General features: G+C 51.9%; 1 protein-coding gene across 2 annotated transcripts in view; it reads right to left on the bottom strand.

Moving 5' to 3' along the window:
* The window catches only part of TDRD9 (tudor domain containing 9), a 107,894-nt gene that overhangs the window by 39,616 nt on the left and 52,504 nt on the right, over positions 1–15,774 (bottom strand). For both annotated transcript variants that reach the window (XR_006273516.1, XM_043489291.1), the window contains exons 13-22: positions 13,300–13,404; positions 10,970–11,067; positions 10,338–10,469; positions 9,339–9,504; positions 9,187–9,250; positions 9,049–9,112; positions 8,626–8,670; positions 6,044–6,097; positions 3,836–3,952; positions 2,528–2,635 (exon numbers count right to left, since the gene is read on the bottom strand). Coding sequence is in view for 1 of the 2 variants with exons in the window: in XM_043489291.1 (XP_043345226.1) it covers positions 2,528–2,635; positions 3,836–3,952; positions 6,044–6,097; positions 8,626–8,670; positions 9,049–9,112; positions 9,187–9,250; positions 9,339–9,504; positions 10,338–10,469; positions 10,970–11,067; positions 13,300–13,404 (953 nt within the window). In the remaining variant the exon portion in view is untranslated. The remainder of the gene's footprint in view (positions 1–2,527; positions 2,636–3,835; positions 3,953–6,043; positions 6,098–8,625; positions 8,671–9,048; positions 9,113–9,186; positions 9,251–9,338; positions 9,505–10,337; positions 10,470–10,969; positions 11,068–13,299; positions 13,405–15,774) is intronic.

Raw genomic sequence — 15,774 nt, 5'->3', positions numbered from 1 at the left:
TGCAGTCACCAACTGCAGTGATTTTGGAGCCCAAGAAAAGGAAGTCTCTCACTGCTTTCATTGTTTCCCCATCTATTTGCCATGAAGTGACGGGACCAGATGCCATGATCTTGGTTTTTTCAATGTTGGGTTTTAAGCCAGTTTTTTCACTCTCCTCTTTCATCTTCATCAAGAGGCTCTTCAGTTCTTCTTCGCTCTCTGTCATAAGGGTGGTGTCATCTGCATATCTGAGGTTATTGACATTTCTCCTGACAATCTTGATTCTAGCTTGTGTTTCATGCAGCCCAGCGTTTCTCATAATGTACTCTGCATAGAAGTTAAATAAGCAGGGTGACAATACACAGCCTTGACGGACTCCTTTCCCAATTTGGAACCAGTCTGTTCTTCCATGTCTGGTTGTAACTGTTGCTTCTTGACCTGCATACAGACTTCTCAGGAGGCAGGTCAGGTGGTCTGATGTTTCCATCTCATCAGTTTGTTTTGACACACACAGTCAAAAGCTTTAGCGTAGTCAATGAAGCGGATGTTTTTCTGGAACTCTCTGGCTTTTTCTCTGATCCAACAGATGTTGGCAATTTGATCTCTGGTTCCTCTGCTCTTTGTAAATCCAGCTTGTGTATCTGAAAGTTCTCGGTTCACGGACTGTTGAAACCTAGCTTGGAGAATTTTGAGCATAATCTTGCTAGCATGTGAAATGAGTGCAATTGTGCAGTAATCTGAACTTTCTTTGGCATTGTCCTTCTTTGGGATTGGAATGAAAACTGATTCTTTCTCATTAAAATAGTCCAAAAGTCCAATATACAGAAGTTAAGACTTCATTCTATCTTAAAATAACAGAGCAGCCCATGTATCTTTGTCAAACATGGTATGCCTACGCAGGCAGTGGTGGGAATGCAGACGCCCCTGAGAGGCGGGAATGGGTCCTCCTCGCGCAGGCAGCACCCAACCAGGAGGCGCTGGGCAACCCCTCCCTGCCTCTCCCCGCTCCGCCCCCTCCCACACCCACCCTGCCCTCCCCGCAGGGCCATCTGGGCTCTGAGCTCCGGCTCTGGTGTGAAACCTGGAGCCCGTGCCCCGCGCCCAGCACAGCCCCACAAGAGGCAGCAGGCAGTAAACAGCAAGGGCCGTGGACTCGGGTCTGCGTTCAGTCCTGGCTCGTTCAGTCTCTTTAGGCAAGTCACAGAGCCACCCTCGGAACCCCCCAGCCACATCATGAATTAAGGGTGATGATAAATCTCTCACTCGAAGGGCAAAATGCAAAGGAAAATGAGCAAAAAGCACCTAGCAAAGGCGCTCTCGGAGGACAAGCAATTCGTCCACACGGGTACAAACTGGGCTGTTACGAAGCATGCGGGAGGGAACTCTGGCCGCAGAGCGCGCGGCGGATAGGCCGCCCGGCGGCTGAAGGAAGCAGGCAGAGGGCAGGGAACTCTGGCCGCAGAGCACGCGGCGGACGGGCCGCCCATCGGCTGAAGGAGGCAGGCACAGCGGAGGGAACTCTGGCCGCAGAGCGCGCGGCGGACGGGCCGCCCGGCTGCTAAAGGAGGCAGGCACAGTCCAACATCCAAAGACGCGCCGCGGGGTCCTCCCCCAGTGCACAGGAGAGGGGAGGCCGCCGCCCAGAGATCACAGCCATCAGGATGGGCAGAGGCCCAGCCAGGCTTCCCCAACCGCGAGGCAGAGCGTGCCAAAGCGCGGAGCTCCCCCGAGACACCTCCCCCCGCCCGTGTGAACTCCGCTTCTTCAGTACCAGGGTGATGGGCCCAGCAGGGGGAGGAGAAGCTGCAGTGCTGGCAGGCTCACTACCTGCCCGGAGCCTTGCCAGGTCTCTGCACCCCCTTTATTAGATGCAGCTGATGACGCAAGAGTCCACGAAAGCCCAACTTCCAAATGCTTTATTTCAGCTGCCGACCTTGAAGTCACCCTGGGCTCAGGTTTGATTAAACACAGGGTCCACCAACATTGATCCAGTGGTGAGTGCTGTGACTGACCATCAGATTCGCCCAAAGCTCACATTATTTAAACACTGATTTTCAGGCCACACTTGCTAGTTCAGATTCTGTGGCACGGGCCTCAAGCCTGAATTTCAAAATAAACACACACTCTAGACGATTCTGTTATGTGTGAATGGGGATCAGAGTTTAAATCGCAGTACAAAGCTGCCAACCAAATAACCCTTCACGCTTTGCGTAAAACGAAGTTAGCTATTAACTGCGTGCTCTTAAACTTATGGAGAAGTATCTTAAAGCCTTCAAAACAAGACGAAGCAGGCAAGGTTGGCCTTGAATACTTCACTCCACAAGGCTTTCTCTCTTAAGGCCAGGTCTATGAGACAGGAACCAGTGAAGGCATGTGAAAAGGTGAAACAAGCCATGAAATTCACTTTAGGGGGAAAAAAATCCACTAAGCATTTATACAGACACAGAGGGGAAATAAAATGTTCCGTATCAGCCACACTGGACTGATGTCTGTCTGAAGACCAGGCGCCCGGTCTCCCCCAGGGAAGGCCGCCCCCGCCTCCACCTACCACGACGGTTGTCTTCGGGTCTTTGCCCGCCAGCTCCCTCATGGCTATCTCTTCGTCAGGCTGCCCGAAAGTAAAGTAATTCGGATAAAAAGCACCTGCCAACACAACCTGGAAGACAGACGTATTTTCATGAAGTAACAGCAAGATTTTATCACATTGTCTCATTAATACACTAATCTCATCCCAGAATGACATCCATAATATAAGAGATGAGTTAATATTTTTTTAAAAAACCTGGGCCTTTAATCAATCAAGCAGAAAGTCACGATTCTGGTTACTTCCCCGTAACAGAAACACATTCTACAAGATCATTCCTCCAAGGAGCCTGACTATTTCTCAGAATGAGGTTTAGGGACTTCCCTGGCAGTCCAGTAATTAAGATTCCACTCTCCAAATCCAGGGCACACAGGTTAGATCCCTGGTTGGGGAACTAAGATCCCACCAGCCACATAGTGCAGCTAGAAAAAAGAACGAGGTTTAGAAAACAGTGGTGAGTTGAACGAGGACACGAATGGCTGCACACACAGGGCCCCGGGGGCCGGCCGGCATTTTCTACCTTGTCCTCGACATACTTCCTCCCCTGGGTCAGGCCTTCTCCAAAATGTTCAGGTAAAGTTACAATTGGGGCACACAGATTCAGGGCACCAGGCCTGCCTTCAATGTTCACTTCCAAAAAGCACTCTGCAAAGAGCCACTTCTTCAGTTAAAAACATGCCATTTGAAACAAACACCCAAGGAAGACTCTTCCAACCTTAAAGTAACTTGACATCCGTTTCCCAGCAGCCCCCAGGTTACAGGATCCCAACTCTGTATGTGTCAGCCAACACACGGGTGCAGGACAAGACCGTCTCCTCCCCTGAGCCCTGAGTTAGAAACACTGGTTGCCTTTCCAAGATACACTTCCCTCTACACAAGCCTAGAAGGCTCCAACCAACAAGGGAATCTGATCATGGCCTCCAAAGTTAATATAACTTTTCAATGCAAGGTAAAAGCAACGTAATATTAACAATAATTTTACTTTCTTAAAAGCCAAAATAAAAGGATCTCTCTGGAAGCAGTAAAGACAGCAGTCTTCAGAAACACTCCTCCAGAGATCAGAACTGGGTCTGGATCATCAACTCAGTGACACAGAAAACCCAAACGCAAGAGCAGAGTGTTTCCTGTTCTCCAACAGAGCATGAACACTGCACATCTAGGCTCTCCTGTGAGATACAACTCGTATCAGAAGAGGGGAGCAAGCCCTTTCACACCCGTGAGACCAAAGGAGCAGGAGGAACCAGGAAAAGGCATGCGGGCACTCCCACGTACCTGCAGGATGAATCTCTGCTTGTGGGTGTACTCCTGGTCCATGACAGGCCGCCGCGAGCCAACATACATGTTGAACTGTGAGATCCTCGTCTTCAGCTCTTCATATAACTCAGCCACCTAAGAAAAACACATTGGGAGATGGTGTCTCCAGGTGACCATGCTCTTCAGGATATTGGGAACACTAGAAAAGGAGTACACACCGGGAAACATTAGTGCACCTACGGGTGAAACACTGCAGCTGCTGAGAACCAGTGCTCAAGACTGATTAACCAGGGGTGGAAGGGACACACAACAGTGTCACAAACGACAGGACGGAGCTCTAAGTGCGTCGCAATCCCAGCTCACACACACACGGGAGACCACTGCAGACGCACACGCCGCCACCTACCACCTCAGGGGAGCAGGACACCCTGACCACAGCCCTTGCTTTAAGTCCTTGAAACACTTCCAAAACCTCCTGCCATAAACATGTACTGCTTTGTGATTAAAAACAATGGCTACACAGTCACCCTGAACAAAAAAACCTCTTTAGTTTCAACAGAATCATTTCACATAAAATGATTTCACCACACTTCAAATGTATACACACAAGAATACACAAATCCAAACACCTATGAACGCGTCATAAATTAACTTAGCACAAAATTATCTCAGTAAGTGACAAGAAGGAAAAAAACTATACAAGCCACAGTTGTAAACGTAGCTGGAAAAAAACTACGAAAAAGAATGGTAAGGATGGAAACTCTTAGAAGTCCTGACCTATGAGAAGAGGAGGAGAGCCTGGGGACACAGCAGGAAGGGCCCAGCCTGGCCCCTTTCACACTCACTACTGAAATCACCCAGAAGGCTGCAGGAAATACAGCTTGTCTAATTAAAAACCGATTTAAAATTATGCAACTCACTTTTTCTGCCCAAAATGCAATAAAAATCAAAATATTAACAATAAAACAAGATACCTAAAGATATTTCTTTCTGCCTAGAAACTCTAACATTCTTCTAAAAGACCCTGAATCAAGCAGGAAGCCAACAGAGAAATAAGCCTCAGATGGGGATAGCAGAGAGCTCCCTATAGCTGGGAGGGAACGTGCATCCCCACATGGATGTCAAAGACCAATGGACTCAAACCACTCACAAGAAAACTCACAGCTTTTTTTTTTTTTTGAAAACTCACAGCTTCAACCACTGTTAATTACAAAGACTGAAAGTGCATCCCACTCCAATATTCTTGCCTGGGACATCCCATGGGCAGAGGAGCCTGGCAGGCTACAGTCCATGGGGTCTCAAAAGAGTCAGACAAGACTTAGAAAGACTGAAAGTGATAATAAGTTAAATTCTCATCTCAGTAACACTAAAAAAGTAAACCAGAGAAAAACTAAATTAATGGGAAAAAAGCCAAAGTCAATCCATTGAAATCTTTCACCTTTCCTCTCCCCCAAAATACTTGCACAGTAAAACTGTCAAATCAAACCAGGAGTAAGTTCTCTGATAATACAATAAAGCAGACACAGCGTCTTGCAAACTGGTGCAGTAAAGGACCGATGTCAGCAGGCCCAGCTGGCCACGCCCTAGACGTTCCGAAGGAAGGTCTGGCTCTGGGCAGCTCACTTCCGGGTCCCTGGCATATCCTGCCTCGTTCGAGCGTCTTTGTTCAGCTGAGGCCTTGATTGCAACAAGCAGTTCATGGAGCAACGTGACATCGTGGGGGCGGGGGGCAAGGGGCCTGGGCCACATGGTATCAGTGTGACCTTCGGAGGTGCTGAAAACTAAGGCAAGTAAGGTCAACCAGAGGAGCACCCCCTGACCATGCAACCAACCCCCAACACAAGCTTGCACGCCAAGGCTCCGCGAGCCCCCCTGGTCCGCAGAGGCTCCTGCCGGCTGTCGGCACCCGTGCTGCCCAGGAGGCCCTGCCGCGAGAGGTCAACTGCGGCCGGGGAAGGTCTCTCCCGGCTCCTCCCCACCCGCCTTGCGCCTTTGCTGATCTTCACCCGTGTCCTTCAGCTGTAACAAACTCTAACTGTGATTGCAGCACACAGATTCTACTAAGGCTGGACACAGGATGCACTTCCCGGAAGGCTCACTGCTTGCTGCCCAAGGGGGTCGCGAAGAGCCCCACATGGCTGAGCAACTAAGCAGAGCGCAGCACCCTGGGCGCTGCGGGCACTTGACAACGGCGCCTTTACCTGCGTTCACAGAATACACACTTACCTCTCTGATTCTCTTGATCTGAATGTAATTTAACCGTCCCCACTCAAGTTCATCCTTTAAATACACAAAAGCACAACACTCAATATTAATGTAACAAACGAGGACTGACACACCCCCTGTAACACACGTATCTCACCAGGAGGAGTACAACCCAACGGGAAGCACAGGCTGACTCAGTTCAGACGCTCAGTCGTGTCTGACTCTGTGACCCCATGGATGGCAGCACGCCAGGCTTCCCTGTCCATCACCAACTCCTGGAGCTTGCTCAAACTCATGTCCATCGAGTCGGTGATGCCATCCAGCCATCTCACCCTCTGTCGTCCCCCTCTCCTCCTGCCTTCAATCTTCCCCAGCGTCAGGGTATTTTCCAATGAGTCAGCTCTTCGCATCAGGTGGCCAAAGTATTGGAGTTTCATCTTCAGCATCAGTCCTTCCAATGAATATTCAGGACTGATTTCCTTCAGGATTGACTGGTTGGATCTCCTTGCAGTCCAAGGGACTCTCAAGAGTCTTCTCCAACACCACAGTTCAAAAACATCAATGCTTTAGTGCTCAGCTTTCTCTGTGGTCCAACTCTAACATCCATACACGACTACTGGAAAAATCACACCTTTGATGATACAGACCTTTCTTGGTAATGTCTCTGCTTTTTAATATGCTATCTAGGTTGGTCATAGCTTTTCTTCCAAGAAGCAAGCAACTTTTAATTTCATGGCTGTAGTCACCATCTGCAGTGATTTTGGAGCCCAAGAAGATAAAGTCTGTCACTGTTTCCTTCCTTTCCCCATCTATTCACCATGAAGTGATGGGACTGGATGCCATGATCTTCGTTTTTTGAATGTTGAGCTTTAAGCCAGCTTTTTCACTTTCCTCTTTCATCTTCATCAACAGGTTCTTTAGTTCTTCTTTGCTTTCTGCTACAAGGGTGGTGTTATCTGCATATCTGAGGTTATTGATATTTCTCCCGGCAATCTTGATTCTAGCTTGTACTTCATCCAGCCTGGCATTTTGCATGATGTACTCTGCATGTAAGTTAAATAAGCAGGGTGACAATATACAGCCTTGATGTACTCTCTTCCCAATTTGGAACCAGTCTGTTCTTCCATGTCCGGTTCTAACTGTTGCTTCTTGACCCGCACACAAATTTCTCAGGAGGCAGGTCAGGTGGTCTGGGATTCTCATCTCTTTAAGAATTTTCCTGTTTGTTGTGATCCACACTGTCAAAGGCATTAGTGTAGTCAATGAAACAGATGTCTTTCTGAAATTCTCTTGCTCTTTCTATGATCCAATGGACATTGGCAATTTGATCTCTGGTTCCTCTGTCTTGTCTAAATACAGCTTGTACATCTGGAAGTTCTCAGTTCATGTACTGTCAAAACCCAGCTTGGAGAATTTTGAGCATTACTTGCTAGCGTGTGAGATGAGTGCAATTGTGCAGTAGTTTGAGCATTCCTTAGCATTACCTTTCTTTGGGATGGGAGTGAAAACTGACCTTTTCCAGTCCTGTGGCCACTGCTGAGTTTTCCAAATCTGCTGGCATATTGAGTACAGCACTTTCACAGCATCATCTTTTAGGATTTGAAACAGCTCAGCTGGAATTCCATCACCTCTACTAGCTTTGTTCATAGAGATACTTCCTAAGGCCCACTTGACTTTGCATTCCGGGATGTCTGACTCTAGGTGAGTGATCACAGCACTGCGGTTATCTGGGTCATTAAGATCTTTCTTGTACAGTTCTTCTGTGTATTCTTGCCACTTCTTCTTAACCGCTTCTGCTTCTGTCAGGTCCTTACTGTTTCTGTCCTTTATTGAGCCCATCTTTGCATGAAACGTTCCCTTGCTATCTCTGATTTTCTTGAAGAGATCTCTAGTCTTTCCCATTCTAATGTTTTCCTCTTATTTCTTTGCATTGATCACTTAACAAAGCTTTCTTATCTTTCCTTGCTATTCTTTGGAACTCTGCATTCAGATGGACTTATCTTTCATTTTGTCCTTTGCCTTTCGCTTCTCCTCTTCTCTCAGATATTTCTAAAGCATCCTCAGACAACCATTTTGCCTTTTTGCATTTATTCCTCTTGGGCTGACTGTCTACACAGTGGCTTTCATGAGTAACTCAGGCAGTCACTCTAAGAATGCATCTGAGCACGGCAAATTTACACACACAGACCTGCCAGCAACCCTTTCAAACACACTCAGTTTAGAAGAACAAAACCTGACCACGCCCACCCCCAAAAAACAAAGGCTAATAAGTTGGTTTCTTCCAAGCCCACTCTGGGACACAGGGCTGCAGCAGCAGACGGAAAGCCTCGAGCCCCACTGCTCCGAGCAGCAGCCCAGGCCCGGCCCTCAGGCTGTGGTCCCAGCAGCTGCCGGGGCTCCTGACAAGGAAGGGTCACCGCTCTCGGAAGCAGGCAGCAGGCAGCGCGGCTGCACGCAGGCCCCGCCGCCTCCGGGAGCCGGCCGCTCCGCTCAGGCCGGGCACTGCCAGTTCGCACACGGCGATGAGGCTGAGCGAGGGGGGCCCGGGCAGCTTCCGGGGCGCCGGCGGTCTCAGCAGAGAAACTCAGGGAACAGCCACTGACCTTTGGGTGCCGCAGCTCCCCTCTCTGCCTGCAGGTCTGCCATGCCTGCAAAGAAACCATCGGGCTCAAAATTCTTCCCCGACCACAGACAACTTACAGATTTATTGTTTCTTTTTTAAAATTATCAAAGGATGATAACACATTTTCAGGAGACTTGGAAAATACAGAGCAAAGTTAACATACAGTTCTACTATATACTAAAATTATTCTTTTACGTGGGTGAATTAGTATTTTTAGTTGGGAGGTTTTTTTCGATCAACTTCATAGACTTAGACTCCCATCCCGACATACTTCTCCCAACAGTTTCTTTCATATCAGGGGTGAGTAACACTGAAAACACTCCTGACAGAGACAGGCGCGTCGCATGCCAGGGTACTGACATCTGGGGGAGCTGCTTTGGGAGCTGGCACAGGGAGAACTTACTCTGAAGGCTTCAACAAGCGCAATACAGTCACTCCTACTGCTGCCGGCGAAATTCACTTTGTTCCTATAAACAGACAGCAAAGGGTGTCATTTGATCCCATTAAAACACAGTGACTTAAAAGTATGAATGTTAAATACCTATATCCATCAAGATGCTGCCTAAAAGGCATCGCAAAAAAATTCTTCAAGGAAAGAGACGCCGCTATCAAGAGAATAAACAAGGACAATGTGAGATTCTCAGAAGGGCCTTGCTTACACCCTCCGTCACCGCCTGGCCACCGCACACTCACCGATGATAAGACACTCATCTAGACACCCAAACACGTGTCCGAGCACTATGAGCTTGCCGAGCTGCTGACTGACAGGAAGCTGGGCGAGAACTCTTCCTAGGAAGGTCAGCTCACCGTCGTGGGGGTTTTCATCTTCTCTCTGGCCGCTGACCGCAAGCGCTCCCACCTTCATCAAACGAAGCAGGGTGGTCAGCAAGCGCGGCTTTGCCCACGCCCTTCTTCCCTCGGGCAGGGAGTTTGAGGCAGTGTCCAAATGTGGGTGACCAAGGTTCTAAACGGCCTGAGTCAGCTTACTAAAGACTGAGACTAAAGGTCTTTTTGAAATTGAGAACGCCATTTCATCTTTTCCATGTAACTCACAGGTTAACGAACGTGGCAGGCCCAACATCAAACATCCAACCGCTGCATCATTCACAGCCAGATGGAGCAGACCCCGCGTGGAAAAAGATGTCCTCAACTGGACAGAGTGTATTTTACGGACCCCCAAGCAAGGACGGGCGGTATGAGAGGCACCCCAAGGCCGAGGGCCAGAGGCAGACGTGCACAGCCGGCAGACGGGGGCACCTGGCCCGGCTGCCCGCGGCAGGGGCAGAGCCAGAGCTCACGGCAAGAGCAGGGCCTCCAGCGCCAGGAAGGAGAAGGCTGGCAGGGGCTGAGGAGCAGGGCTTGGGGGCGGCGGGGAGAGGGCTCCTGCGGCCGGAGCTGGGGAACAGGGCCGCACCGCGCCCAGTGGCCCTTCCAGGGCTTCTCAGCCTCGACGGCAAACAGCAAGCCCGGTGGGGGGTGCGTGACGGGTGGTGGGAGAGCAGGAGCTTCTAACAAAGCTGGTCTGAGCTGCTGTTTGAAGCTGGAATCAACTGTCAGTCATGAATGCCTAGCCAAGGGGACACTCTTCACAGCCATCAAAATACCTGGAGGATAGCCACACTGTGAAATGTATAAAATTCACCCAAAAGACCTTAGCGTTCCCCAGCACAAACAAGTATGAGAGGGTCCTACCTCCTTGAGCAGAAGGATGGTGCGTTCAATGTCGCTCAGACTAGGTGGAGAAAGGGCCGTGGCCAGCAGAGCCCTGGGCTCACCCATGTCAAGTAACTTCACCTTCAATATTGTGCTTCCTAACGGACAACGCTGAAAGGAACAGAACTTGAATTAGAAACAGTAAAAATCAGTGTATCAACTCACCTACTCACATGACTGGTACTTTAAAGGAAGAAGCGCAAGAGAGGTGGTAAAGAGAATTAAGAAAGGAAAACAGAAAGAGACAGAGGGCTGGGCTGGGCGGCGGAGAGAGAAACCGGAGCTGAAGAGCCGCGGGAGAGGAGGAGAGGGGCGCAGAGCGCCGAGGAGGGGAGGACAGGAGCAGCGAGCGGCACCGGCGACGGTGCAAGACCGAGGGGCGCCCACGGGCGGCAGCTGGGGACAGCGCTCCTCGGGCCAGGACCCTGGCACGGCGCGAGACCCCTCAGGGCCTGGGGCCCAGGCGATGAAGCCAGTACTGGCATTAAAGATGACCCTGGTCACAGGTGACGTTTCCAGGGTCAAAATTATGACACTCAAAATACACTCCTTAGACTGTTGGGTAAAACTGCCCATAAAAACCAACCAGGAAGATGACCAAAGTTGGTTACCAGCATCTCGGGGATGACGTGGCTGGGGATGGAGTTGTCCCAGAAATCTTTGTGCACGAGTCTGTAACAGTATCCTTTAGACACCCGTCCAGCGCGGCCTTCAAAGGGGAAACATTTGAATGCTGGTATTAGTTACTTTAGCATAAGCATAGAGATGTTTCAGAATAACCATTAAATACTAAAGAAAACTCTGTTATCCTCTACCAAACCAGGTCAGTAAAAACTTCAGAATAGGTCAGTGTTAGGAGCAACCTTATACACAGAAATTAAACGCTCACTTGTACTCAGTACAGTATCAAATGCACGTTTCCAAAGACTACCACCTTGGCCGCAGAACGCAACAGCAATCGGAACATTATAAACACCACGCTCTCCTGCAAACGCATAGTTCACACTGATAATCAAGCTGGCGCGAGAAGCCACGCTTCCCCCTGCGGATGGGTTGGTGTGCCCTGTCCCCACACCCGTGCGCAGGCGTCCGCCCTCACCACGACGACGTCACGTGACTCGCGTGTGCAGAGCTCAGAAGCAGGCCTGGCCCGCGGAGACCGGAGATAAGCAGCTCTGCTCTTGCGATGGTATCGCTCGTGCAGTGAAAACTGCTTTATCCAAAAACAGGATAAAATCTGAGAGCGCGGAAGGCAGGGAGGGGGCTCCTTCACGAATACGCGCTTTTAAAAAGTGGGGCAGCCCAGGAGGTGCCTGTGCAGCCTGGACCCCTGCCCTTTCTGCCCCCCCAGGAGTCCCCCTCCTTCGCCACCAGGAGACTGAGTGGAGTGTCCAGGCATCTGCCTCCACCCCCACCCCCACGCCCACCCCACCCCCGTATCTTCAGATGATAGGACTGCACATGGAAAATCCCAAGGCAATGACAAAACCAAACACGCAACTCCTAGAACCAACAAGTGAAATCAGCAAGTCACAGGATTCGATAGTAGCACAGAAAATAAATCATGTCTATACACTGGAAACGAACATGTGAAAACCAGAGTGAACAACGCCCTCACAATCATTGCAATCACTTCAATTAAACTGAATACTCAGATACAGATCTAGCAAAACGGCTTCCTTGATGGCTCAGATGGTAAAGAATCTACCTGCAATGCAAGAGACCCACATTCGACCCCTGGATCAGGAAGATCCCCTGGAGAAGGAAATGGCAACCCACTCCAGTATTCTTGCCTGGAGAATCCCATGGACAGAGGAGCCTGGTGGGCTACGGTTCATGAGATCAAAGAGCTGGACACGACTGAGTGACTAATACTTTCCAGCAAAACACTTGCAGCATCTGTATGCTGAAAATAACACCATGCTGGTTGAAGAAATCAAAGACAACCTAAATAAAGGGAGACACGCAACATTCAGGGACAGGCAGACTCAGATCTCCACAAACTGATGCTCAGGTTTCACACAAGTCCTAGCAGTACCATGGGCAGCTTCTGTGTGTGTGTGTGTGTGTGTGTGTGTACACGGCATTATTCTAAAGGCTACACAGAAAGGCAAAGTGTAACAGAACAGCTAAAACCACCTTGAGAATGAAGAATGAAGGGGAGGACTCCATATGCTTCATGTTAAGTCTCACCATGCAGTGATCAAGACAGTGTGTTACTGGTGGAGGGAAAAACAGGCAACAGAAGATGATGAAGAACCAGAAACCGCCCCAGACAAGCGCACCCCAGTGCTGCTCACAAAGGCGCGCACACCCCTCAATAGGAGGTCGACAATGGTGCGGGGACACTTTGCATCCACAGACAAACTGCACATCATCTACAAAAACTGACTAAATGGGTCACAGACACGAAGGCAAAAACCTACCTGTGAAACCTCTAGAAGAAAACAAGCAGAAAAATCTATGCAATCTAGGCTAGAATTGTTCTTACGTCACATCTTAAGCATGATCCATAAAAAGAAAAACTGATATCAATAAACCAAACCACACCAAAATGTAACTTTTTCTCTATGAAATACCCTGTTAAGAGGAGTAAAAGACAAAATACACACTGGGGGACATACAATAAGTCCTCTACACACAACCCTTTAACTTGCAAACTTTCAAAGACAAGAACATGGGTGCCAGCTTTCGCAACCTGTCACCGTGAAAGGCGACCACACGCTCATGGTGGACGTGCCAACGCTCTCAGCTGTCAGGGGAGAGGAGGGTCGGGCACGTAGACAGAGGGTCTGATAGTGTGAGATGCTGTTGTTTTACACGTAAAACTGGATCCAATAAAGGTAATCTCTGATTAACTAAACATTCAAAAGCAAAACACTTAGGAGTACCCCCACTGTGTCACCAAGTCCTGGGGCTGGGCTGGACACAAGCACCTTACCTTTCCTCTGCTCACAGCTGGTCTTAGAGGCCCAGCTCAGTCGCAGACTCTGGTAATTCGTGTCTTCATCACAAACCAGAGTTCTGGTCAAACAAAAATCTATAACTGTCACAAAAAAGGGAATGTAAGTGTCAGGCTAGCAAGAAATAACGGTAGCAATCAGAGCGCAGAGCAATAAGCTGATTTATGGACACACAGCCTTTAGAACTGCTGCACACAGCAGCCTCCGGAGAAGACTGGCCATTCCCGGCTGCCCGGGACGGGGAAGCGGTGGTCACGCTCTCCCCCTACAGACTGGGCGTCCGGACAGAAAGAGGACTGCCTATCAGAGCCCCCGCGGCACAGGGAGCTGGTGCGGACTGCCACACCCGCCTCCCGGATTCGCGGCCATGCAGAAGCACAGCTGAAGTGGGGACAGTCAGGTCTCAGCCGTGCGTGTGTGTGTGTGCAGTCAGGTCTCAGTTGTGTGTGTGTGCATGCGTGTGTGTGTGTGCACAGTCAGGTCTCAGCCCTGTGTGCGTGTGTGTGTGCGCAGTCAGGTCTCAGCCCTGTGTGTGTGCGTGTGTGTGTGTGTGTGTGTGTGTGTGTGCACAGTCAGGTCTCAGCCCTGTGTGCGTGTGTGTGTGTGTGTGTGCAGTCAGGTCTCAGCCCTGTGTGTGTGTGTGTGTGTGTGTGTGTGTGTGTACAGTCAGGTCTCAGCCCTGTGTGTGCGCGTGTGTGTGCACGCGCGCATGTGTGGGGCAGAGGCGGCTGCTCGTGTGTGTCAGGGTCCTCCGCTCTAACACCGGGGACGGGACCCGTGCCGCTCTCCCCATGCCCCAGGCCCAGCACGGAGCAGGCAGGCTCCGCGCAGGAAGTGGGTCTGGCCCCGCCCCACGTGCTGGCCCCTCCTCAGTGCCGCCCGCCTTCTGGGAGCCTCCTGCGCGTCCACAGCACCACGCGCCCCCAGCCCTTCCCGGTGGCTCCGCCGGGCTCTGAACACCCCTCCCACCATCACCCGCGGGGACCTCCACTCCCAGACACGGGCCAGCAGCATCCGGGCCCTCCGTCCTGCGCCCGTCCTCCACCCCCTCGCCTTCCGCCGCCCACCCGACACGCCCTCAGGCTCCATCTCCAGACTCCTCTCTGGAACTGGAGCTCCCTCACCGCTGTCCTGCGACCCTCCCCAGCAGCCCTGACGCCCCACACGCGGACCGTGGTCTGTCCCTCTGAGGAGCAGCTCCCTGTCCCGCCCCTCGTCTAACGACCTGCCCCCCTCGTGACCAAGCACAGGCCCCCGCCCCTCTGCCCGCGCCTCACCCTCCGACACCCGCAGTCACCCTGCGGCTGCGGTCACTCATCTCACCGCCTGTCAGGGCCCGCCTGCACCGCGTCACGAGCACAGACACGCGCGTGTTCTGGGCACCGCTGCAGGCCCGGGACGCCCGCTGGCCCGGCCCCACGCCAGCGCCCTGCGGCTCCGCACACTCAGGGCCCGCCCGCCCCGCGTCACGAGCACAGACACGCGCGTGTTCTGGGCACCGCTGCAGGCCCGGGACGCCCACTGGCCCGGCCCCACGCCAGCGCCCTGCGGCTCCGCACACTCAGGGCCCGCCCGCCCCGCGTCACGAGCACAGACACGCGCGTGGTCTGGGCACCGCTGCAGGCCCGGGACGCCCTCTGGCCTGATCCCACGCCGGCGCCCTGCGGCTCCGCCACACTCAGGGCCCCCAAGTCGACCCCCCTCAGCTGTGGCCTCCTCACAGAGGGGCCCCCCACAGCCCCAACCGAAAGGTCATTGGGAGCAATTAACTGTAACCCCTTTCTCTGAGTGATTTTCCTATGTACGTCCATCTCGACCTGGAACCACACACACTTTTTTACCTGCGAATTGTCTCCCCCCCCAGAAGACACGGCCTGTCCACCCTGCAGGCCTCCCGGCAGGAACACTACCTGGCACATGGCAGGCTCCCAAACCTTTTCTTGGCTGTGATGCTCGGCGTGCGGGACCTGGCTCCCCAACCAGGGATGCGCCCCATGCCCTCCGTGCTGGGAGCGCAACCTGAACCACGGAACCGCCAGGGAAGCCCCTCGGCTCCCAAACAGGAGCCCACAGCCTCACAGAGTCATCAAGGACACACACGTGGGCGCCCAGCCTGAGTGCCCTCACCCCTGCGCTGACGTGGGGTCCTTCTCAACCACCCTCAGCAACACGGAGGACTCAGGGTCCTCCCTCCAGTCACGAAGTCCGGCAGGGCAGCCCCAAAGCTCTGCTGCCCACAGACCCCTGGCACGCCCCGGATCACTTCCTGTGTTAGAGACCGTGCCCAGAGGCTGCCCACGTGAAAGGACGCACGTGCTCAGAGGAGAGCATGGAGCTTGCGCCCAGGTTCCTACTCTCTCCTCCAGAACAGGGAGGAGACAGTGAAGGGGCGGGGGCCTCCGGAGGGGCACACGGCCATGACCGCCACGGCCACGCTGGGGAGAGGGAGATCT

The sequence above is a fragment of the Cervus canadensis genome, chromosome 17 (genome assembly GCF_019320065.1).
Source record: "Cervus canadensis isolate Bull #8, Minnesota chromosome 17, ASM1932006v1, whole genome shotgun sequence".
In the NCBI taxonomy this organism is placed as follows: Eukaryota; Metazoa; Chordata; class Mammalia; order Artiodactyla; family Cervidae; genus Cervus; species Cervus canadensis.
Note: the sequence above shows the minus strand (reverse complement) of the source record. Positions and strands in the feature narration are given on the sequence as shown.